General features: G+C 43.8%; 1 protein-coding gene across 1 annotated transcript in view; it reads right to left on the bottom strand.

The window, feature by feature from the left end:
- Positions 1-25,798, bottom strand: part of LOC124607433 (juvenile hormone esterase-like) — a 99,409-nt gene that overhangs the window by 48,123 nt on the left and 25,488 nt on the right. Inside the window, exons 5-6 of the mRNA XM_047139761.1 lie at positions 5,943-6,142; positions 2,973-3,123 (exon numbers count right to left, since the gene is read on the bottom strand). Of these exons, the coding sequence (XP_046995717.1) occupies positions 2,973-3,123; positions 5,943-6,142 (351 nt within the window). The remainder of the gene's footprint in view (positions 1-2,972; positions 3,124-5,942; positions 6,143-25,798) is intronic.

Below are 25,798 nucleotides of genomic sequence, written 5' to 3'. Positions count from 1 at the left end.
TTAACGCAAAGCGTTGCTATGTACAGATCAGTGCATTTTTCTGTCTGCCACCGTTACAATGTTCTTTAGTTGCAGTAGACCCTAGTACACTTTTTTTTATTTTTTCGGTTTCAGAATCTGATTATTTATTGAGCCTCTGTCTACAGACACTGACGAGTGCCTTCGGTACCGAACGACCTCCGTGTCGTCCTTCACCAGTGGCGTCATTGGATACAGTATGTAGAGGTGTGGGGTCAGCACTAGAGATCAGAAATGGAGCGAGTCCTAACGTTGCGGGTGGTATACTTCACAAACCAAGGCGCTACTGTTACATTAGTGCAAACGGGCTTCCTTTGTTCCCACTGTAGTTGCACAAGTATGACATGTCTGGTAATTGTGGCACTGCGGTCGCTTCATGCTCGACTTTTCCTCTTTTACTAAAGCATGTAGGAGTTCAAGGCTAGTCGTGACCTACCTCTAGCATGGAAGATGAGTAAACGATTTTGCTGCTATGAAGTAGCACTGTCAAGACGTTAAGACCAATTATCGGGATCAGATGGCCTAACGAAGCTGTGCTTTGTGAGACCGTATAGGGGTAAGACGAAAATTGATTGATGCGATGTACGTAGTTCCAAATGTTTTCCATTAGAGAAGTGATGTCTGGTATAGGTAAGTAATAACAATATTCGCTTCTTACTGATCAGTCATTATAGTAGTACACAATGATCGTCATCCCTAATGGTTGCTTATGTCATTTGGACAGGTTGGAAACTGAAACTTGCTCTTGAAAATGCATATAACGCCAAAAATCATGATTCTGTGAAATAAATGATCATAATCTACATACTACTGCCAGAAATTTCTTTCAAAAAAGTTGTGTGTGTAGCGGCAATGCCACGAGTCCGCGATTATACGGGGTGTTCATAAAATCTCTCCGCAGTGCCGTATGATTGTTAGCCGCGCGTGCCGTATGATTGTTCGCCTGTCTGGGTTACTTCCCTTCAAGTGGACTCTCACAACATTCCACTGTTTCGTTTATGTCAGCCAGCGTCAGTAGTATCGTTGGTGTGTGTCGTTACGTGTTGACGTGAACGTTTAAGGTTAGTTCCTTTGTTCGTTTGTTTCGTTTTTGTCACTGTTAAAATGCTAACCATTGAACAACATGTGTTCTTAGTCGAACAAGTGTTCAAATCTGGTGATAAATGCAGTTCGTCAAACATTTAATTCAGTTTTGCCAGAGACAACACTCCCACATCGCTATACTGTGCGAGATTTGACGAACAAATTTCGAAGTACGGGTTCACTGAGAAGTGTTCTTCCTAGCGTTTTGTATGAGGATAAACTACTCGATATTTCCGAAAAAAATGTCCGTGATTCCGAACAAGTCAGTAAGAAAACTCTCTCAGGAAATCGATGTTAGTGTCGAAACGGCCCACACAGCTGCAAGGAAAAATTAGAACTTTTCCCACACAAAGTGACTGTCTTGCAAGAACTGAAAAGTACTGATCATGGCAAGAGACTGTATTATTGTCAATGGTTCAAAAATTTCGTACAACAAAATGGAAGGGATATTCTTAATGAAACGTTTTTCACTGATGAGGCGTGGTTTAATTTATCCGGGTACATAAACCCGCAAAATTCTCGTATGCGGAGTACTACAAATCCATTGTGTATTCGTGAGGAACCACTACATTCTGTGAAAATAAGAGTGTCAATTGCAATTTCTAGACGTCGGATTGTGGGTCCCATATTTTTCAACGAAACAATAAGCGCACAACGATACTGCAGTGATATTTTGTACCCATTCATAGGAGAACTTGTGTTAAGTGAAATACTGAACAGTTGCCGGCCGGAGCGGCCGTGCGGTTCTAGGCGCTACAGTGTGGAGCCGAGCGACCGCTACGGTCGCAGGTTCGAATCCTGCCTCGGGCATGGATGTGTGCGATGTCCTTAGGTTAGTTAGGTTTAATTAGTTCTAAGTTCTAGGCGACTTATGACCTCAGAAGTTAAGTCGCATAGTGCTCAGAGCCATTTGAACCAACCACTCAACGGATATTTTCAGCAAGATGGTGCAACCGCGCATACAGCTCGCGTTTCAATGTCACTGCTTGCTGATGTTTTTGGTTTTCGCATAATTTCACAGGGACTTTGGTTTCCACGAACGCCTGACCTAACACCACCTGACTTTTTCTTCTGGGGTGCAGCGAAAGCAACTGTCTATAAAAACCGTCCAAAATCCATCGATGGATTGATAACTGCAATATCCACTTTCACTGCTTCTGTTACAGAAGAAATGTTACAGCTTGTGTTTGGAAACATGATTAGACGAATTAAACTGTGTATTCAACAACAGGGGGAGGGGGGGGGGGGACACTTTCAACATATAATGTGAAAACTTCTAAGTAAAAATGAATATTCAATGAATTAATAACTTGTATTTCACTGAGTTTCATTTAGGTATATTCACTGCGACATACGGCACGCGCGGCTATCATACGGCACTGCGGAGAGACTTTTTGAACACCCCGTACTTGCGAACTCGTGTACTCCCTCTCCTTTCTGAGCGAGTCAAAGTCCACTTGTACCGGACAACAGTGACAGGTGGGCAGCGGCGACGACTCACTAGTCGAGTCTTCGAGCACACTGAGGCAGAGTTCGGAATGACGTCATATGACTCGCTACCGAGATTCAAACCGTCCGGTGAGCCACTGTACCGTGCGGGCCAGGCCGCAAGAAAAGAGCAGGGTGGGCTGAACCAGCACCATGTACGATTATAACCGAAATACGACGCAGTTGCATTTACTCATATTTGGCAACGCGAGATTACATTTGTAAGCCTCCTTAACCTGTAGTTATAATTACACAGTAGATTGCACTGAAACTATTAATATTTTGTCGGTTAGTACTGTATGTCCCAGAAATTTATTCTAATATTATTACATCGTTTTAGGGATGTGTTACACTTCTCTGCTGCATAATTTGTAGATACGTACTATTTTCACCGGAAGTGACGCCTGTCATGATGGGCACTCGCAGGAAACGGCCATCGATGAGCGGCTGTATTGGAGGTTCCGAGATGAAAGCACCCTCATGCTCTGCTTCGATATGCGGTGACCAGAGAGCATACGAGTACAGCAGCTTCTCCTGAAACCAAAAACGTGTTCTCGTGAAAGCTACATTTGTTACTTCCACATTGTAAACAGTACATTAACGAAATGTGAGTCCATGAAAAATATTCTTCTTGTTCCCAGCTATCCTGGTGCCCGTAACCGAGCTCTTTATTGCCAATGTCATGAAAATCTTGCATTATCAAAATATTTGCTGCAACGAGTGGATATACTTAAACAGGATTTCTGTTACAGGCTTCTAGCCGTTATAGAGCAGACTTAATAGACAAAGTTATAACAAGAAACCGTGCACATTAATGTAACGTTTGAATACAAAATTAGTTTGAAGATCGGATCACTTTTAAATTTCGCACTTCAAGGTATGCACATAAATTGGGAAGAGTCAGTCACCATTCTAATTATGACATCACACACCATTTTCGTTTGACTACAGCAAAGACTGCAAGAAATTGGTGCACTGCTCAAAAGAATTAGGGATACATGACTTTGGGCGTACGTCGTACTCCACTGGGCAGTAACTGAGGACTGGGTATGTTACCAAATTATACTTTATCTTTCACAAATTAATCCATCAATTTTGTTATAACTACGTTTTGTAATTTTATAGGTAATTTTAAGTTATTTTAATGTAATAAGTTTCCTTTAATTTACGTCTTTATTTTAATGTATCCCTCAGATTTGTGTCCCGAATTATATTACAATTGTAGATCTGAAGATGATCATGTGATGATCGGAACTGGTCACTTTTTAATAAATGTGCCTTACGATCTAGACTATTATAATTAATTTTAAATAAAATCAAGTGTATGGGCATACCATTTGCTCGTCTTGTACATCCTATTTCGCTCTACGAGCATCACGGTGCTAAATGTATATTCAGTTTCAGAGACGGAACGTGCTATCCCTCTGCCGCTAAATACTGTCGTCCTGTTAAACTCCGCAGTGTCACCTGTTGAGCTCCCAAACAGCCCAATGTGAGATAAGGGCCTGAACCGCCAAGTGTCAGCAAGCGAAGGTCGTCGAATGATATGTACGTTATCACTACACACACTGAAGTGACGAAGTCAAGGGATAGCACATATACAGATTGCGGAAGTATCGCGTACACAAGGTATAAAAGGGCGGTGCAATTTATACTCAAGTGATTCATGTGAAAAGGTTTCCGACTTGATGATGGTCGCACGACGGAAATTAGCAGACTCTGAACGCAGAATGGCAGTTGGGGCTAGAAGCATGCTACATTCCATTTCGGAAATCGTTAGGGAATTCAATATTCCGAGATGCACAGTGTCAATAGCGTGCTGAGAATATCACATTTCAGGCGTTACCTCTCACCACTGACAAGGCAGTGGCCGACAGCCTTCGTTTACCAAACCGAGTGCAGCGGCGTTTACGTAGAGTTGTGAGTACTTACAGACAAGCAATACTGCGTGAAATAATTGCAGAAATCAATGTACAATGAACGAGAACATATCTGTTAGAGCGAGCGCCTTTGCTACCAGCACGACATCGCCCTGCGCCCGGGCTAGTGAACTTATCGATTAGACCCCAGACGACTGGAAAACCGTGGCCTTGTCAGATTTGTTTCGCTTTCAGCTGGTAAGAGCTGATCGTAGGGTTCGAGTGTGGCGTTGCCGCAGACCCCACGTCGGCAAGTTGTCAACAAGGCATTGTGCAAGCTGGTGGTTCCTCCATAGTAGTATGCGCTGCGTTTACATCAAATGGAGTGGGTCCTCTGGTCCAGCTGAACCGATCATTGACTGTAAATTATTATGTTCAGCTGCTTGGAGACCACTTGCAGTCATTCATGCACTTCATGTTCCCAATCATGCTACCGGTCCACAGTTGTTCGTGATTGGTTTGAAGATCATTGTGGACAATTCCAGCGCATTATGTGGTTACCCACAGCGCCTTACATGAATCCCATCGAACATTTATCGAAAGTCATCAAGAGATCAGTTCGTGCAGAAATCCTGCACCGGTAGCACTTCCGCAGTTGTGCTCGGCTGTAGAGGCACATTGGCTCAGTATTTCTGCAGGGGACTTCCAACGACTTGTTGAGTCCATGCCAAGTCCAGTTGCTGCTCTACGCCGGACAGTAGGACGTCCGACACGATATTAGGAGGTATTCCATGACTTTTGTCACCTAAGTATATATTCCGCTAATGGACGTGACACTGATATTCGCCGTTTTAGACTATCTTGTGTCAACTCTTCGCATCCCAAATTCCGACCTCCCCCACCCCTACCTAAGAACTATGGGTAAATGTCCTCGGAAATTCCAGCAGTTAGACGAGCACCCTCGAAAACCATAGATTCGTCAATAATAGAGTTCGTTCTCGATTACTTTTACGTATCATCCCCTCGATATCCTTCCCCATCGATAAGGACACGAGGCCGTCCAGAGTGGCCGTGCGGTTCTAGGCGCTACAGTCTGGAGCCAAGCGGCCGCTAAGGTCGCAGGTTCGAATCCTGCCTCGGGCATAGAAGTGTGTGATGTCCTTAGTTAGGTTTAATTAGTTCTAAGTTCTAGGCGACTGATGACCTCAGAAGTTAAGTCGCATAATGCTCAGAGCCAGCCAAGGACACGAGGGCAGTGTTATCCCAACAGCGAATTTTTACTGACAGAATGTCTTATATGTAAAAAAATTTGCATGATATTGATCCAGGCGATCCAACCGCATGCTGCTGGAATCGGTGCACACATTCATATGACACGGATTATGTTTTACACATGTTTCAGCAACATTAATTTCTTTAGTCATTATGTGAATGTGGATCTGCCAAAAATGCACTATTACACGATGCTATGACTGCCAAAATCATACGTCAAACCTCGTCTGTCAGTATGAGTGAGCTGTCCACCAGCAGGTCCGTAGCGTTGACAGAGCGCAGGAAGTCCACCAGCTGCTGGGAGTCATCCGTCTCGTAGCCCAGGGCAGTCCCCAGTCTGAAGGCGTTCCTACGAGCCGCTTCCAGGGGAACTGAAGTCACGATGAAGTTACCGCTCTGGATAATCAGCCGCGAGAACAGGCCTGTCGGAATGACAAACAGTCGAAAGAAATAGGTTCCCTGAGACATGGTATGAATGAGATATTTACTTCGTATGTATTTCGAATTGACCAGTAACGTGTCATTATCACAATGTTTTTCCTTATATTTCGTCGCACTAGGTCTTGTATTTCGTTGGAGGCTGAAGTCATTTGTTTGTCTGATGGTCGTCGCAATTCATTTGGTTCTGCTGCATGGAAAACTGTAAAGGCATTATGAACAATGTCTTCCTCCGTAGCCCTGTGATCAACGCGACAGACTTTCATGCGGGGGGCCCAGGTTCGATTCCCGTTACTGCCACGGATTTCTCCTTTATGAGAGGACTGGACTGGGGTGTACTCAGCCTCGTAATGCCAACTGAGGAGTTATCTGACTGAGAGGGAGCGGTTCCAAATTCGTAACGTCCACAACGGCCGGAAGTGCCGTGTGCCGATCCCATGCCCCTCCATACCGCATTCGATGATGAATAACTCAGAACGACATGGCGGTCGGCCGACTATGTTTGGTTTTCAAGGGCTGATCACGGGATTTTGTCCGTATCTCGCGGTCTTGCGGTAGCATTCTCGCTTCCCCAGCACGGGGTCTCGGGTTGGATTCTCGGCGGGGTCACGGGTTTTCTCTGCCTCGAGATGATTGGGTGTTGTTGTGTTGTCTTCATCATCATCATTCATCCCCATTATGGTCGGAGGAAGGCAATGGCAAACCACCTCCGCTACGACCTTGCCTAGTCGGCGGTGCGGGTCTCCCGCATCGTTCCCTACGCTCCTCCGAGTATGGGACCTCGTCACCATCACGGGATTTCCCTTCCACATGAACAATACGGGTTAGTGTGTACATGAAACCATCATTTTCCTCCATCCAGTTGAAAAGATGGTTGGAGAAATCGTGTCAGTCCCGAATTTTTCGTAACACTTTTTATGGTTTAATGGCCGTTTCTGAGGTCTACACGTAACAAAGCTCAGTTATCATCAATTCCTGGAAATAAAACATGTAGCTCCTAGACTACATGGCAATAAACTGCATTTCTTGTTTCTTCGCTTACATTCGAACTCAGATGGGATATACACTATGTGATCAAAAGTATCTGGACACCTGGCTGAAAATGACTTACAAGTTCGTGGCATCCTCCAGCGGTAATGCTGGAATCCAGTATGGTGTTGGCCCACCCTTAGCCTTGATGACAGCTTCTACTCTCGTAGGCATACGTTCAATCAGGTGCTGGAAGGTTTCTTGTGGAACGGCAGCCCATTCTTCAAGGAAAGCTGCACTGAGGAGAGGTATCGATGTCGGTCGGTGCGGCCTGGCACGAAGTCGCCGTTCCAAAACATCCCAAAGGTGTTCTGTAGGATTCAGGGCAGGAATCTGTGCAAGCCACTCCATTACAGGGATTTCATTGTCGCGTAACCACACCGCCACAAGCCGTGCATTATGAACAGGTGCTCGATCGTGTTGAAAGATGCAATTGCCATCCCCGAATTGCTCTTCAACAGTGGGAAGCAAGAAGGTGCCTAAAACATCAATGTAGGTCTGTGCTGTGATAGTGCCACACAAAACAACAAGAGGTGCAAGCACTCTCCATGAAAAACACGACCACCGCCTCCAAATTTTACTGTTGGCACTACACACGCTGGCAGATGACGTTCACCAGGCATTCGCCAAACCCATATCCTGCCATCGGAACGCCACATTGTGTACCGTGATTCTTCACTCCACACAACGTTTTTCCACTGTTCAAACGTCCAATGTTTACGCTCCTTGCAACAAGCGAGGCGTCGTTTGGCATTTACCGGCTGCTCGACCATGAAGTCCAAGTTTTCTCACCTCCCGCCTAAATGTCATAGTAGTTGCATGGGAGCCTGATGCAGTTTGTAATTCCTGTGTGATGGTCTGGATAGATGTCTGCCTATTACACATTACGACCCTCTTAAACTGTCGGCGGTCTTTGTCAGTCAACAGACGAGGTCGGCCTGTACGTTTTTGTGCTGTACGTGTCCCTTCACGTTTCCACTTCACTATCACATCGGAAGCATTGGGCCTAGGGATGTTTAGGAGAGTGGAACTCTCGCGTGCAGACGTATGACGCAAGTGACACCCAATCACCTGACCACGTGAGTTCCGCGGAGCGCCCAATTCTACTCTCTCATGATGTCTAATGAATGACAGCTGAGGTCGCTGATATGGAGTGCCTGGCAATAGATGGCAGCACAATGCACCTAGCATGAAAACGTATGTTTTCGGGGATGTCAGGATACTTTTGATCGCATAGTGTATGAGTTTTGCCTAGATTGTTATTTTTCGGTAAAAGTTTAATATCCGGTTTGCTGAAACTCAAGTTAATGCATACATTAAATCATTGAAACAGCTTATGAAATGTGCATAACTTCCACTACCACTCTCTGTGAGAAAAGTAAGCGAAAAGGAACTGCAAGGTAACCACACAAGTTTCATGGCAAACTGAGAATGTTTGGCTTCATGCAGACCGTTCCGTCATCGAACGTTCTTGTTCAAAGTACTTACATCACTTATGGGTCAAATGTATTGGTATCAACAAATTAAAGATGAAAACTTCTGAGATGTTTTTGTTTTATGAAGCAGAAGCGAAGAAAGAAGGCAATAAAAATGCATATATGAATAATATGAGCGTTATACAGTCTTTTGCGAATGTGAAATATCTTGTTTAGACCAAAAACGTTTCACGTTATTTAAAAGCGTCATCAGTGGACTATGTTTTTGACTCCTTACATTATTCCCCCAGAGTTGTTCTAGACACAGGAGCCCGTTTTTAAACACACGGCAATACACTAGTCAAAATATTTTCTCTTTTGCATGTTTTGGCTTATATACCCAAATTTTCCATATTGTCCCGCACGATCATTCAAACAAAAAAGGCAATATCAATCTCCAGGTATCATCCTTCCAAGCTCTCAATGTTGTTTTGCTTTTCTAGTGAATATAAAATATTGGAGGGTGTGAAGAAAATATCTGAACATAAAACGCAGGTTCTTCATAGACTATCAAAATACCTTCCAGTGCCCAAGTGCAGAGATGAGAAGTGACACTGCAGATGACGAGGTTTTCTGCAGATAACTTTTTTGTATAATTTGTCTAATTATAGTAAATATCTTCTATGAACGTCACGAAGTTCGAGTTTAGAATAGTATCAAGAATATGCCCTAGGATCCTGCAACAGATGGATGCGCCTCTGTTCTCTTACCCTTTTTATAAACAGGAATAAATTGCGCCATTTTCCGGCTTGAGAGATTCTCGATGAACGCTAGCCAGGAAAGAGGTTGATTCCATCACTTAATACTAAATCGAAGGGAAGAACGTGTTTTTCAGGAAGGTTTCTAGACGGGTCCTCTATAAGACACACACATCCAGTAAGACACACAAATCACTGACAGGTTCTGTGGATGCAAACAGTTATCGGTGAATACACTAACGGCGAATTATAATACTGGTATAATACTTTGGCAATAATCAGTAACGTACATGTCGTTGCCCAGTCTTGCCATAGTAGCCCACGTTAATTTGTTAATGCAATGCTACATCAGAATTAAATCTACCGTATAAAAGTTCATTCCCAAGCTACTGCATTGTATGTAAGTTCAGTGTGCCTCTTAGCACTGAATTGAAGAGAGCGTCACAATTTGAATTACTGTTCCGTTATATTTACTATAGAAGAGAGTTATTGTGATGCAGATTACCAGTCACATTCTTTTATAGCCGTGTGACATATTTTAGTTCACGTCAGATGGAGATCAATGCAGCTGAGGCGAAAATAACGACAGACAGATGAAAAATTAAGCAGGCAGCAGTGAGACGTCGAAATATTCCAGTGTCGGGAACTGCGGTTCGTCAGTAGGTATGGGAACCCCAGAGGCTGAGTCGTCAACTATCCCGGATACACCCAAACGAGAAGAATGAATGTCTCAGTGTGATGTGTACTTAACATAAACGGAAATCTTGCAGATAGGGCAATTACAGCTGTGATTTATCATCGTGGGTACCAATAAACGCTTCAGCTGTATTTATTCATTTATTTTTAGATCACTACCGGTTTCCGGGCACTGAGAGCCACATCTTCAAATGAACATATGCATAACAGTAAATCAAGAAGGAACAACCACTTTGAGACATCCACTGACATAATAATTTTCTAACCCACTGATATAATAATTTTCTAAAATTATTTTAAAATTTTAAAAAAAATTTAAATTCTTTCGCATAAGGATATTAAAATTTGTGTACTCACGTAACTAAAACACTATAGCTAAAAAGCTCAAAACTTTGGACTCAGCAGTCACTGTCCCTCAGAATAAAACACGGCTAAAATGAGGTATGTCACTGAATAGAAACAGGCGGATTCAGGGATTCCAATCCAAACTGGTGGATGGGAGCCATTTGGCTCCAATGTTTCATTTATGTGAGTACAAGTATTTTAATATTCTTCTGTAAAACTTTTTAAAAGACTTTAAAAATTTATTAATACCAAAGATTAGAGAAAATTCTCAAGAAGGGATCTGAAGAGACCTCTAGAAGGCTAGAACAAACTGATAAGAAAATAGAACAGACTAGTATGGATCTTTCTGCAAAGACTGATGAGACCAGTAAGGCTACAAATAAAAAGACAGACGTACTCACGACTCGGTCAGAGCAGCACTTCGAAGAGAATATGAAAAGCTTTAAGACGTTCGAATCTGGAATAGATGAAGTGCAAGAGGAACTCATCGGAAAAACTATTATCTATGATTAGCTTTTGGAGAGACAAGATGGGGTAATGCAGAAGTGTAAACATAGGGTGCAGGCCATTATACTAAACCAAGCTGCTTATGCACGCCGCGTGGAGCAGATATGCAGTGAGGTAACCAAAACGCGATTCCGTGTTGGAAATGTTAAACAGGATATTGCGCAACAAGTGAAAAATGAAGTCAAATCATTACCACACGTTGGGGGCGTAACAGGAGGCAACATTATTGAGCAAACAAAATGACGAAATTGATTGCCATTACAATTGTACACTCCTGGAAATTGAAATAAGAACACCGTGAATTCATTGTCCCAGGAAGGGGAAACTTTATTGACACATTCCTGGGGTCAGATACATCACATGATCACACTGACAGAACCGCAGGCACATAGACACAGGCAACAGAGCATGCACAATGTCGGCACTAGTACAGTGTATATCCACCTTTCGCAGCAATGCAGGCTGCTATTCTCCCATGGAGACGATCGTAGAGATGCTGGATGTAGTCCTGTGGAACGGCTTGCCATGCCATTTCCACCTGGCGCCTCAGTTGGACCAGCGTTCGTGCTGGACGTGCAGACCGCGTGAGACGACGCTTCATCCAGTCCCAAACATGCTCAATGGGGGACAGATCCGGAGATCTCGCTGGCCAATGTAGTTGACTTACACCTTCTAGAGCACGTTGGGTGGCACGGGATACATGCGGACGTGCATTGTCCTGTTGGAACAGCAAGTTCCCTTGCCGGTCTAGGAATGGTAGAACGATGGGTTCGATGACGGTTTGGATGTACCGTGCACTATTCAGTGTCCCCTCGACGATCACCAGTGATGTACGGCCAGTGTAGGAGATCGCTCCCCACACCATGATGCCGGGTGTTGGCCCTGTGTGCCTCGGTCGTATGCAGTCCTGATTGTGGCGCTCACCTGCACGGCGCCAAACACGCATACGACCATCATTGGCACCAAGGCAGAAGCGACTCTCATCGCTGAAGACGACACGTCTCCATTCGTCCCTCCATTCACGCCTGTCGCGACACCACTGGAGGCGGGCTGCACGATGTTGGGGCGTGAGCGGAAGACGGCCTAACGGTGTGCGGGACCGTAGCCCAGCTTCATGGAGACGGTTGCGAATGGTCCTCGCCGATGCCCCAGGAGCAACAGTGTCCCTAATTTGCTGTGAAGTGGCGGTGCGGTCCCCTACGGCACTGCGTAGGATCCTACGGTCTTGGCGTGCATCCGTGCGTCGCTGCGGTCCGGTCCCAGGTCGACGGGCACGTGCACCTTCCGCCGACCACTGGCGACAACATCGATGTACTGTGGAGACCTCACGCCCCACGTGTTGAGCAATTCGGCGGTACGTCCACCCGGCCTCCCGCATGCCCACTATACGCCCTCGCTCAAAGTCCGTCAACTGCACATACGGTTCACGTCCACGCTGTCGCGGCATGCTACCAGTGTTAAAGACTGCGATGGAGCTCCGTATGCCACGGCAAACTGGCTGACACTGACGGCGGCGGTGCACAAATGCTGCGCAGCTAGCGCCATTCGACGGCCAACACCGCGGTTCCTCGTGTGTCCGCTGTGCCGTGCGTGTGATCATTGCTTGTACAGCCCTCTCGCAGTGTCCGGAGCAAGTATGGTGGGTCTGACACACCGGTGTCAATGTGTTCTTTTTTCCATTTCCAGGAGTGTATTTTCTCGTAATGGGCTGCACTGTAGGTAGATTTCTATATGTATAATGAACCATGGACCTTGCCGTTGGTGGGGAGGCTTGTGTGTCTCAGCGATACAGATTGCCGTACCGTAGGTGCAACCACAACGGAGGGGTATCTGTTGAGAGGCCAGACAAACGTGTGGTTCCTGAAAAGGGGCAGCAGCCTTTTCAGTAGTTTCAGGGGCAACAGTCTGGATGATTGACTGATCTGGCCTTATAACATTCACCAAAACAGCCTTGCTGTGCTGGTACTGCGAACGGCTGAAAGCAAGTGGAAACTACAGCCATAAATTTTCCCGAGGACATGCAGCTTTACTGTATGGTTACATGATGATGGCGTCCTCTTGAGTAAAATATTCCGAAAGTAAAATAGTCCCCCCTTTCGGATCTCCAGACGGGGATTACTCAGCAGGACGTCGTTATCAGGAGAAAGAAAACGCGTTCCACGGATTGGAGTGTGGAATGTCAGATCTCTTAATCTGGCAGGTAGACTAGAAAGATTTAAAAGGGAAATGGATAGGTTAAAGTTAGATATAGTGGGAGTTAATGAAGTTCAGTGGCAGGAGGAACAAGACTTCTGGTCAGGTGAACACAGGGTTGTAAATACAAAATCGAATAGGGGCAATGCAGGAGGAGGTTTAGTAATGAATAAAAAAAATAGGATCACAGGTAAGCTACTACAAACAGCATAGTGAACGCATTATTGTAGCCAAGATAGACACGATGCCCAATCCTACCACAGTAGTACAAGTCTGTACGCCAACTAGCTCCGCAGATGACAAAGAGATTGATGACATGTATGATGAAATAAAAGAAATTATTCAGATAGAAAAGGGAGACGAAAATTTAATAGTGATGGGGGACCGGAATTAGATAGAAGGAAAAGGAAGAAAAGGAAAAGTAGTAGGTGAATATGGAATGGGGGTAAGGAATGAAAGAGGAAGCCTTAGCACAGAACATAACCTGATCATAGCTGACACTTGGTTTAAGAAACAAGAATGAAGACTGTATACTTGGAAGAGGCCTGGAGATACTCGAAGGTTTCAGATATGTTATATAATGGTAAGTCAGAGATTTAGGAACCAGGTTTTAATTGTAAGACATTTCAAGGGGCAGATGTGGACTCCGACCAATTTATTGGTAATGAACTGTAGATTAAAACTGAAGAAACTGCTGCAAAAAGGTGGGAATTTAAGGAGATGATACCTAGATGAACTGAAAGAACCAGAGGCTGTAGAGAGTTTCAAAGAGAGCATTAGAGAAAGATTGACAAGAACTAAGGAAAGAAATACGGTAGAAGAAGGATGGGTAGCACTGAGCGATGAAATAGTGAAGGCAATAGAGGATCAAGTAGGTAAAAAGACGAGGGCTAGTAGAAATCGTTGGGTAATAGAAGACATATTGCATTTAATTGATGAAAGGAGAAAATACAAAAATGCAGCAAATAAAGCAAACAAAAAGGAACACAAACCTCTCAAAAAAGAGATTGACAGGAAGTGCAAAATGGCCAAGTAGGGATGGCCAGAGGACAATTGTAAGGATATGGAGGCATATATCATTAGGGGTAAGATAGACACTGTCTGAAGGAAAATTAAAGAGTCCTTTGGAGAAAAGAGAACCAGTTGTATGAATATCAAGGGCTCAGAAGGAAAACCAGTTCTAAGCAAAGAAGGGAAAGCAAAAGGGGGTAAGGAGTATATAGAAGGCCTATACAAGGGCGACGTACTGCAGGGCAGTATTATAGAAATGGAAGAGGACGTAGATGAAGATGAAACTGGAGATATGACACTGTGTGACGAGTCTGACAGAGCACTGAAAGACCTGAATCGAAACAAGGCCCCAGGAGTTGACAACATTCCAGTAGACCTACTGATAGCCTTGGGAGAGCCAGCCCTGACAGAACTCTCCATCTGGCGACAGGCGACATACCCTCAGACTTCAAGAAGAATATAATAATTCCAATCTCAAATAGTGCAGGTGTTGGAAGGTGTGAAAATTATCGAACTATCAGTTTAATAAGTCACAGCTGCAAAATACTAACACGAGTCTTTACAGACGAATGGAAAAACTGGTAGAAGCCGACCTCGGGGAAGATCAGACTGGATTCTGTAGAAATGTTGGAACACGTGAGACAATACTAACACTACGACTTATCTTAGAAGACAGATTAAGGAAAGGCAAACCTACATTTCTAGCATTTGTAGACTTAGAGAAAGCGTTTGACAGTGTTGACTGGAATATTCTCTTTCAAATTCTGAAGGTGGCAGGGGTCAAATACAGGGACGAAATGCTATTTACAATTTGTATAGAAATCAGATGGCAGCTATAAGTGTCGAGAGGCATGAAAGGGAAGCAATGGTTGGAAAAGGAGTGAGACAGGGTTGTAGCCTATCCCCGATATTATTCAATCTGTATACTGAACAAGCAGTAAGGGAAACAAATGAAAATTTGGAGTAGGAATTAAAATCCTTGGAGAAGAAATAAAAACTCTGAGGTTTGCCTACGACATTGTAATTCTGTCAGAGATAGCAAACGACCTGGAAGAGCAGTTGAACGGAATGGACAGTGTCTTGAAAGGAGGATATAAGGTGAACAACAACAAAACCAAAACAAGGATAATGGAATGTAGTTGAATTAAAATAGGTGATGCCGAGGAAATTAGATAAGGAAATGAGACACTTAAAGTAGTTGATGAGTTTTGCTGTTTGAGGAACAAAATAACTGATGATGATCGAAGTAGAGAGGATATAAAATGTAGACTGGCAATGGCGAGGAATGCGTTTCTGAAGAAAAGAAAATTGCTAACATGGAGTATAGATTTAAGTGTCAGGAAGTCTTTCCTGAACGTATTTGATGGATTGGTTGGCTTAAAAGAGGGGGGAAGGGACCAAACTGTTTGGTCATCGGTCCCTTATTTGCCTGGAGTGTAGACATGTATGGAAGTGAAACATGGACGATACATAGTTTATACAAGAAGAAAATAGAGGCTTTCGAAAAGTGGTACTACAGAAGAATGCTAAAGATTATGACTTGAAGAAGGGTTCGGTTGGTAGGACATGTTCTGAGGCATCAAGGGTCACCAATGTGATATCAGAGGACAGCGAGGAGAGTAAAAATTGTCGATGGAGACCAAGAGATGAATACACTAAGCACGTTCAGAAGGATGTAGGTTGCACTAGTTACTCTAAGATGAAAAAGTTTGCACAGGATAGGGTAGCATAGAGAACGGCAGCAAACCAGTCTTTGGACAGAAGACCACATCAACAACAAATGTTTCCTAGCACATGGATCAGACTCTTGTATTGCCTCCTGTTTGGTCTAATTTTCATTGTACGATCATGAAGTCATCATCTAGCTATGACTGTATTCGTTGGACGGCAAACCCCACTCCAATCATCAGGACTGTTGGGACCTAGTTTGTTGTTTTTCGCAATTCTCTTCCAGAATTCGAAAACATTTCTGTGCTGGAATGTAAGCATATTGTAGTAGCGCTGCCTATCACACATACGGATATCTACAGCCGCCGCTCTGGCCAGTGCAGAGTGTAAGTGTAGTAGTTGTGGCTTAGGTTCCGTGGAGCGTGTATTTATTTATTTACACGTCAAGTTCCGTAGGACCACATTGAGAAGCAAATATCCAAGGTCATGGAACGTCTCAGTACATGAAATTACAACATAAGAGTAATAACAGATAAAAACAGACTGTTTATGAACCCGAAAAAGTCAGTCCATAAATTTAAGTAAACACAATCAACAATACAACAAGAATCAGCTAAATTTTTCAAGGAACTCCTCGACAGAATAGAAGGAGTGACCCTTGAGGAAACTTCAAAATATGGTACAAATGGGTCTGGGCACTATGGGACTTAAAATCTAACGTCATCAGTCCCCTAGACAAACCTAACTAACCAAAGGACAGCACACACATCCATGCCCGAGGCAGAATTCGAACCTGCGACCGTAGTAGCAGCGCGGTTCCGGACTAAAGCACCTAGAACCGCTCGGCCACAACGGCCGGCTGAGGAAAATCTTCAGTTTCGGTTTGAAAGCGCGTAGATTACTGCTAAGATTTTTGAATTCGAGTGGTAGCTTATTGATAATGAATGCAGCAGTATACTGCACACCTTTCTGCACAAGAGTTAAGGTAGCCCGAACAAAATCAGGTTTGATTTCTGCTGAGTATTAACTGAGTGAAAGCTGCTTATTCTTGGGAATAAGCTAATACTGTTAACAAGAAATGACATAAAGGAATATATATATATATATTGAGAGGCCAACGACCAAATAGCCAGATTCGTGAATAGGAGTCGACTAGAGGTTCGTGAATTTATACCACTTATTGCCCGAATCTCCCGCTTCTGAGCCAAAAATATCATTTTAGAATGGAAAGAGTTACCCCAAAATATAATACAATACGACATAAGTGAACGAAAATAAGCAAAGTATACTAATTTTCGTGTCGAACGATCACTCACATCAGATACCGTACGAACAGTAAAAATTGCAGCAGTAAGTCTTTGAACAAGTTCCTGATCGTGGGCTTTCCACGACAGTTCACTATCTATCTGAACACCTAGAAATTTGAACTGTTCAGTTTCACTAATAATATGCCCATTCTGTGAAACGAAAACGTCAGATTTTGTTGAACTGTTTGTTAGAAATTCTAAAAACTGAGCGTTAGTTTATTTTCTACAAGCCATGAACTTATGTTATGAACTGCACTATTTGAAACCGGGCCAATGTTGCACACGACATCCCTTACTACCAAGCTAGTGTCGTCAGCAAACAGAAAGATTTTAGAGTTACTCGTAATACTAGAGGGCATATCATTTACATAAATAAGGAACAGGAGTGGCCCCAACACTGATCCCTGGGCTCCCTCCACTTGACTGTACCCCACTCAGACCCCACATCACAGCCATTCTCAACAACGTGAATAATGACCTTTTGCTGTCTGTTGCTAAAGTAAGAGCTGAACCAAATGTGAGCTACTCCCCGTATTTCGTAATGGTCCAATTTCTGGAGCAATATTTTGTGATCAACACAATAAAACGCCTTAGTTAAATCAAAAAATAGGCCTGTCGTTCGAAACCTTTTGTTTAACCCATCCAGTACCTCACAGAGAGAAAAGAATATAGCATTTTCAGTTGTTAAGCGACTTCTAAAGCCGAACTGTACATTCGATAGCAAATCGTGTGATATAAAATGATCAATTATCCTTACATACACAGCCTTTTCAATAATTTTAGCTAACACTAATGGCATAGAAATAGGTCTAAAATTATCTACATTATCCCTTTCTCCCTTTTTATAAGGCGGCTTTACTACTGAGTTCTTTAATCGTTCAGGAAACTGACCATTCCTAAAGGAAAAATTACAAATATGGCTAAATACAGGGCTAACAGGTGCAGCACAGTACTTTAATATTCTGCTAGGCACTCAGTCATAACCATGAGAGTCCTTAGTCTTCAGTGATTTCATTATTGACTCAATCTCCCCCTTGTGTGTATCACAGAGGAGTATTTCAGCCATCAATCTCGGAAAGGCATTTGCCAAGAAAGTTATATGATTCCCTGCAGAAACTAAATTTTTATTTAATACACTAGCAATTCTCAGAAAATATTGTTAAATACTGTACATACTCGGATTTATCAGTAACAGAAATATTTTTACTACAAACTGGCTTTATATTGTCGGCCTTGTGCTGCGGACCATATGGTTTTAATTTTATCCTGTGAATTAGCTATTCTATTTGCGTACCTCATACTCTTTGCCTTCCTAATAATATTTTTAAGCACCTTAATGTACTGCTTGTAATGGCCTACTGTCGCTTGATTGTGACCACTTCTAAGATTTTGATATAATTCCCACTTTTTTCTACATGATCTCCTTTATCCCACTAGTCAGCCACCCAGGCTGCCTTTTATTGCTAGTAACCCGTTTAGAACGTTCTAATGGAAAGCAACTCTCAAAGAGCATGAGAAATTTGTTAAGGAAAGCCATTATACTTATCATCTATGTTATCGGCACTATAAACATGCTGCCACTCTTGTTCCTTGACAAGGTTTAAAAAACTTTCTATTGCTGTTGGATTACCTTTCTTACATAGTTCGTAATTACATGTGACGTTTGTTTGAACCTTTTAGCGTTAAAATTTGTCCATCATGGTCTGAAAGACCATTCACCGTTTTACTAACAGAATTCCCGTTTAGTAATGAGGAATGAATAAAAATATTGTCTATGGCTGTGCTACTCTTCCTCTGCACCCTAGTTGGAAAAAACACAATCTGAATCAGGTCAAATGAATTTATGAGATCTACCAACATCCTTTTTATTGCACCATCGTATACAAAATTTATATTGAAGTCACCATATATAACTAATTTCTGGTACTTCCTATAAAGTGAATCAAGAACCCTCTCTAGCTTGAGCAGAAATGCTCTGAAGTCAGAGTTAGGGGACCTATAAATAACAACAATTAGAAGTTTAGTTTCACTAAATTCAACTGCCCCTGCACAACATTCAAATATATGTTCAGTGCAGTGCCGTGATACATCTATGGACTCAAACGTATTACGGTTTTTTTTTTTTTTTTTTTTTTTTTTTTTTTTTTTTTTTTTTTTTTTTTTTTTTTTTTTGCGTTCATAGCCATCCCACCATCCCACAAGGAACTCCTTGAAAAACAGCCAGGTAATCCGTATCTTGGTGAAGGAAGCCTCTGAATTGTCAAATTATTTAAGTGGTTTTCCGACATACCAATAATTTCAGAGTCAACATCTATGAGCAGTTCACTAATTTTATCCCAATTACTCTTATATTTTGATGAAATATGATAATTTCTTCTCTACTTGGAAACATGACGTCCTCAGAATGTGAGCCCTTAGTTGGAGGGACTTCCTTTAATGAGGTATTCCTATCAGCAGACTTCTATCTAAAAAAAAGGTGCAGTTCTAACACCAACTACTACAGGAATTTTTCCATGAGCGATCCCACCACCACCCACTACACTGTCACCTATAAGCTTTGCCAGCCTCCCCTTCCCATACCTGTTGAGATACAGGTAATGCCTAGTAGAATCTGATCTACTGACTGACCCAGCTGGCACCACAGAAATGTGACACATGCCCTCTGCCATGAGCGGTCCCCTCAGTCACAAGTAGTACTTGCTCCTAGCGTAGGTGGTTTGCTATTGCCTCCTCCGACCGTAATGGGGATGAATGATGATGATGAAGACGACACAACAACACCCAGTCATCTCGAGGCAGGTGAAAATCCCTGACCCCGCCGGGAACCGAACCCGGGACCCCATGCTGGGGAAGCGAGAACGCTACCGCGAAACCACGAGCTGCGGACACTGGGGGGGGGGGGGGGGGTAGGCACCCAATAATATATATGTTATACTGGAAGTGAAAGTTTGAGGGAAGGTATACCATCACTGGCAATTGTGCACCTTCACAGACCTGTTTAGTGAAAGTGGATTATTAATTCCAGTTTTGCCAAACAATATACATTCACTGGGGATAGTGCACCATGGCTTGTAAAGATAAGCCTTCATTACTAAGAGTTACGGAATGTGAACCATGGTTGCAATAACAAAGGACAGTCATATTTCGAAAGTTGCATTTTATGAGCTGCAGTTTGAAAACTGTCATATTATAGAAAATCCACTTATTGCAGCACTGACGTCCACCATAGCACTTAGAGCTACACAACACATTTTTGTTTTGCAAAATCTTCTCAGAGTCTGACATTTGTGGTAAAGGTGGCATCTGAAGAATCTCTGGTCGCTTCCCGTCGGCTGAGACGTCGCAATTGTCTTCAGTTTTCTTTGCTGGAACTTCCTCCTCTGAGATTATTCTGAGAGGGCCAGTATTGAAGCGGGGCGTGAAACAAAATGTTGTCGCAGTCGTAGTCAAAATCGCATATCGTATCCTCCCTTCCCAAAATATTTGAAAACAACCTGCTAGCTTGCGTAAAGCTGGTTCAACTCATTATCTCTCGTCCATGTTAGGTAGAAACCATCAGCCGTTGTCTCCAGAACGACACCCAAGATCTACCTTGCATCTCCTCTTCTTTGGTCGAAGTCGGGAACTGGAACTCGCACTGTACATCCCTTTTCCACTGATAGCAAACGACGACCTAAGTACTGTTGCATTCTTTGTGTTCGTTCTTCTAAGCACTTGTAGGCAAAAGTTCTGTGTTTGTAAGAGCGCGAGATGACCCATCTAAACCAGTTAGGCAGTATATATTATTGTCTGGAATCAGTCTTCCGCTCTGATCTCAATTTCTGTTCCTGTTGGTATGTTATCCTTTTGCACTAGGGACTTGCTATGGTTATTGTCCTTCAACGTTTCAGTCCCTTTCTGACCTCCACCCCTCATCTGATTTTATTATACACTCCTGGAAATTGAAATAAGAACACCGTGAATTCGTTGTCCCAGGAAGGGGAAACTTTATTGACACATTCCTGGGGTCAGATACATCACATGATCACACTGACAGAACCACAGGCACATAGACACAGGCAACAGAGCATGCACAATGTCGGCACTAGTACAGTGTATATCCACCTTTCGCAGCAATGCAGGCTGCTATTCTCCCATGGAGACGATCGTAGAGATGCTGGATGTAGTCCTGTGGAACGGCTTGCCATGCCATTTCCACCTGGCGCCTCAGTTGGACCAGCGTTCGTGCTGGACGTGCAGACCGCGTGAGACGACGCTTCATCCAGTCCCAAACATGCTCAATGGGGGACAGATCCGGAGATCTTGCTGGCCAGGGTAGTTGACTTACACCTTCTAGAGCACGTTGGGTGGCACGGGATACATGCGGACGTGCATTGTCCTGTTGGAACAGCAAGTTCCCTTGCCGGTCTAGGAATGGTAGAACGATGGGTTCGATGACGGTTTGGATGTACCGTGCACTATTCAGTGTCCCCTCGACGATCACCAGTGGTGTACGGCCAGTGTAGGAGATCGCTCCCCACACCATGATGCCGGGTGTTGGCCCTGTGTGCCTCGGTCGTATGCAGTCCTGATTGTGGCGCTCACCTGCACGGCGCCAAACACGCATACGACCATCATTGGCACCAAGGCAGAAGCGACTCTCATCGCTGAAGACGACACGTCTCCATTCGTCCCTCCATTCACGCCTGTCGCGACACCACTGGAGGCGGGCTGCACGATGTTGGGGCGTGAGCGGAAGACGGCCTAACGGTGTGCGGGACCGTAGCCCAGCTTCATGGAGACGGTTGCGAATGGTCCTCGCCGATACCCCAGGAGCAACAGTGTCCCTAATTTGCTGGGAAGTGGCGGTGCGGTCCCCTACGGCACTGCGTAGGATCCTACGGTCTTGGCGTGCATCCGTGCGTCGCTGCGGTCCGGTCCCAGGTCGACGGGCACGTGCACCTTCCGCCGACCACTGGCGACAACATCGATGTACTGTGGAGACCTCACGCCCCACGTGTTGAGCAATTCGGCGGTATGTCCACCCGGCCTCCCGCATGCCCACTATACGCCCTCGCTCAAAGTCCGTCAACTGCACATACGGTTCACGTCCACGCTGTCGCGGCATGCTACCAGTGTTAAAGACTGCGATGGAGCTCCGTATGCCACGGCAAACTGGCTGACACTGACGGCGGCGGTGCACAAATGCTGCGCAACTAGCGCCATTCGACGGCCAACACCGCGGTTCCTCGTGTGTCCGCTGTGCCGTGCGTGTGATCATTGCTTGTACAGCCCTCTCGCAGTGTCCGGAGCAAGTATGGTGGGTCTGACACACCGGTGTCAATGTGTTCTTTTTTCCATTTCCAGGAGTGTATTTTCGAGGTCGTCCTCAGAGTGAACGTTCGCCAGTGCTTCAGGAGGTACACTTGATTAAGACAAACATCGTTTAGGAGGGCAGCCAAACATCGTTTCGTACGGGGACTTTCTTATTCCAAAACGTGCAGCACAGCTCTTTATTAACTTCACAAACCTTAGTGCATGGTTCCGTTCCGGGTTGTTACGTTTCTGCATCCATGTGCTTAGCATATTTTCTATGCCTTGATTTGCTCGTTCTACGCTGCCAGCGTCCTGGCTTTGTCTAGGTTTACCGCTCACAATCTCAAAACTGGACTAGTTCAGTTAAACTACTCATTATTTTGCTAACGAACTCTCGACCAGTGTCTGACTGCAACACTGTGGGAGCGCCTAACATTGTAAAAATGTCAGTAATGCTGTCACATACTTCCTCAGTTGTTTTGGACTTCAGTGGCCTGAGAACAACGAATTTAATGAGCCGGTCATGAAAAACCGTTACGAATACGTAGTCCCCATCTGGTTGCGATTGGAAGTCTATGAAATCGACTTGAAATTTGAATTTTAACTCTCTGAACAGCATGGGATTCACTACTATCCCTTTATTCTTACCTTTATGTTTTTTGTAAACAAGGCTCATATAAGCTAACATAAATTTAATATAACAGTACTTTGACTTTAATCATTTTATATTTTGGTCACATCCACTGTGGCCAGTCATTACATGAGTATCATGTAGAATGTCGTACAGTTCTTCATCGTAAACATATTACTTAGTCCTAACTTCTTCAGCAGCACATTGTATTAATTTCGATATTCCATTCGCCTGGAGCACGTCATGTCTCTTCAAAAACTTGTAGCCATGGCCGTTCCTATTAGGTCCAGATTTTAGTGATTTTACCTTTCTGATAAGTGACTCCTACTTTCCTCTGTCCTCGAAGACACAATTATAACTGGAGTTTCCCCGTTCCACTCTAAGACATTCGTAGAACTTTACTGATTCAACCATAGCTGTACTGCTGTCAACCATAGCCGCACTGCAGTAAAACACAACAATAGCCAACTGACGACATTTACATTCATGATGATGCCTGGTACCACTGTTGGATGCAACGTTAATAATCTGCTACTGTTCACAGCTACTAACAGTTGCCAGTGATGATACACCTTCGCCAGTGGAAGTGTTTCTTTTTTCAATTTATGATAAGCTTTCGCTGATCATTTTGATGATCGTATTCATGCACTACGAAAGGTTTATCTCTCTAACCAACCGCTCCCACTATAACATATACATGGTTTTTCAAAGTCTTTGCGTTAGACTTCATGGTGAACAACTTTTATTAGAGACAAAATGTTCGCTCAACGTTAGCTGTTAGACTTCACCAGTCTAGCGTGATCTGATAACCAGGTGTGCTGCATCTGGATACCACCGACACCAGGAGTTTGATGGAGTGACTTTCAACAAAAACCCTTAGGAATGAGCGTCTGTAAGCGGATAAAAATAATTTAGAAACGAATCAGAAACTCTAATTTTGCTTGACCTGACCCCCTTCACTTGGAGCAGATGACTATATTACAGACAACACACAATGAATACGCGCACAGCAGAGTGTCTACACCCTGTCGCCTTTCAGGGGCATAACCAATAATAAAAGGCACCTAGCGTCAACGAGCATTTTGTATCTATCAAAAGTCTTGTTCTATCGATCACCACTAGATGTCTGATGCAAAGACTTTGAAATACCCTGTATAAAGCTGTAACCCCACACGCAAGTAATCGTCCTGGTGAAGGATGCTTATGACAGCAGTTGAAACATCAGTAGTTTTAATACATCATGGTACAATAATACAGGCAAAAGAAATTTATTGAAACAGCATTTCATTTATTGCCATGTCGCTGTTGATTTTTCGTTTACGTTACGTTATATTTCCTTGGCACCAAAAGCTGATCAGCACTGTCTCAGTTCTGCTGTAATCATTCGTCGTTGGGCACCGAGGACAAGACGAATGCGTAGGTCGCAAACGGTGCATGAGATTCTCAGAAGCGAGACAGTATTGAAGTATCTGGCTTGCTTGAGAAGTAATGCCCTGCATGAAGTTTGATGAAATGCAAGAAGCGTGAAGAGATGTGAATGAAATATAGGCTGCACGTAGTCGGATTCTCAAATGTTTCCCTTACTCGGTAAGTGCTACCCTGTGTAAAGTGCGGCGGGCACCAAGAGGGATGCTGATAATTCGCAGACACTGACGAAGCGCAGGCTTTCCCGTAACAAATATGCGGTTGTATTGTTGTGTAGTTGTTTCCTGGACACCGCGAAAAAATCACCCAAACACTTGAACAATTCGCTGGGGAAATGGCAGCCAGTGGCGGGAGCTCTCACAACGTGAACAAGTGAGAAGAACACGAGAGTTCCTGAATCACATACCGGCCGCAACAAGATGAGACATTTTTACCCTGCACAAAGACTCAGAGGCGTGGTCTCGAAATGTCGGTCAGCCATTGGATGGAACTGCAGACTGAAGCGCCAGTGACACCGCTGATATATCGTAACAGTCGGAGAGTCTGTGAGCAACCAGGAGATGCATTCTGGCAGAAGATTCAGTCCCTCTGACAGAGAGAGATAAAGAGGACGTTGAGGCAGCCAGGGAAAGAATGAAGAGACAGAGATAAGGCAGTGAGTTTGCCTTCTAGGGCCATGCCATCCTATTGCCAGTTTAATCGCGGGAGTCAGATACTTATTTAAAATTCCAGTGTTTATTGTAACTTTATGATATATCCATTTTCGTACCTTCTTCAACTGAGGAACCCTTGTGGTCTGGTGCTTTGGTCTTTAAGCATCTTATTGCACAGTGAACATTCCTTGCCTGACGCCAACCTCTATACACCACTTCTGCGAGACAATTACCGCAGACAATAGCCTCAAGCACTGCAGACACAGGACTTTGCAAACGTGTATTGCAGTAGACGCTGCGCTTTTCAAACTATTGGTGACCTAAATGGAGTTTTGAGGAAGCGTTTACAATCACATCCTTTTTTATTTCCTTTTTATAGCTATTGCTTATGTACTTTTGTAATTTCACTGTGTATCTTCACATTAAAGTCATCACGCAACATTAGTCTTTATCCCTTCCTCTATTCTCCACTTTACAAATCCATCCAATTTTTGACGTAGATGCCACGCCCTTAGACTTCCAGATGGTGAGTCGGTCGAACCGCATGTAATTAAGTGTGATTAGTACCAGTTTTAAATTAAACTTTCCTCCATTGTTCCGCTTTTGTAGACTCTTTCAGCTGCGTGAAGTTGGAGAGCCCCACCAGCCTGGTGGGTACACAGCTTGTAAGAATGCTACAGGATAGGCTGGGCTGACAAATAAGTGTT

This window comes from Schistocerca americana, chromosome 3, assembly GCF_021461395.2.
Source record: "Schistocerca americana isolate TAMUIC-IGC-003095 chromosome 3, iqSchAmer2.1, whole genome shotgun sequence".
NCBI lineage: Eukaryota > Metazoa > Arthropoda > Insecta > Orthoptera > Acrididae > Schistocerca > Schistocerca americana.
This window is presented reverse-complemented; position numbering and strand designations above follow the sequence as displayed.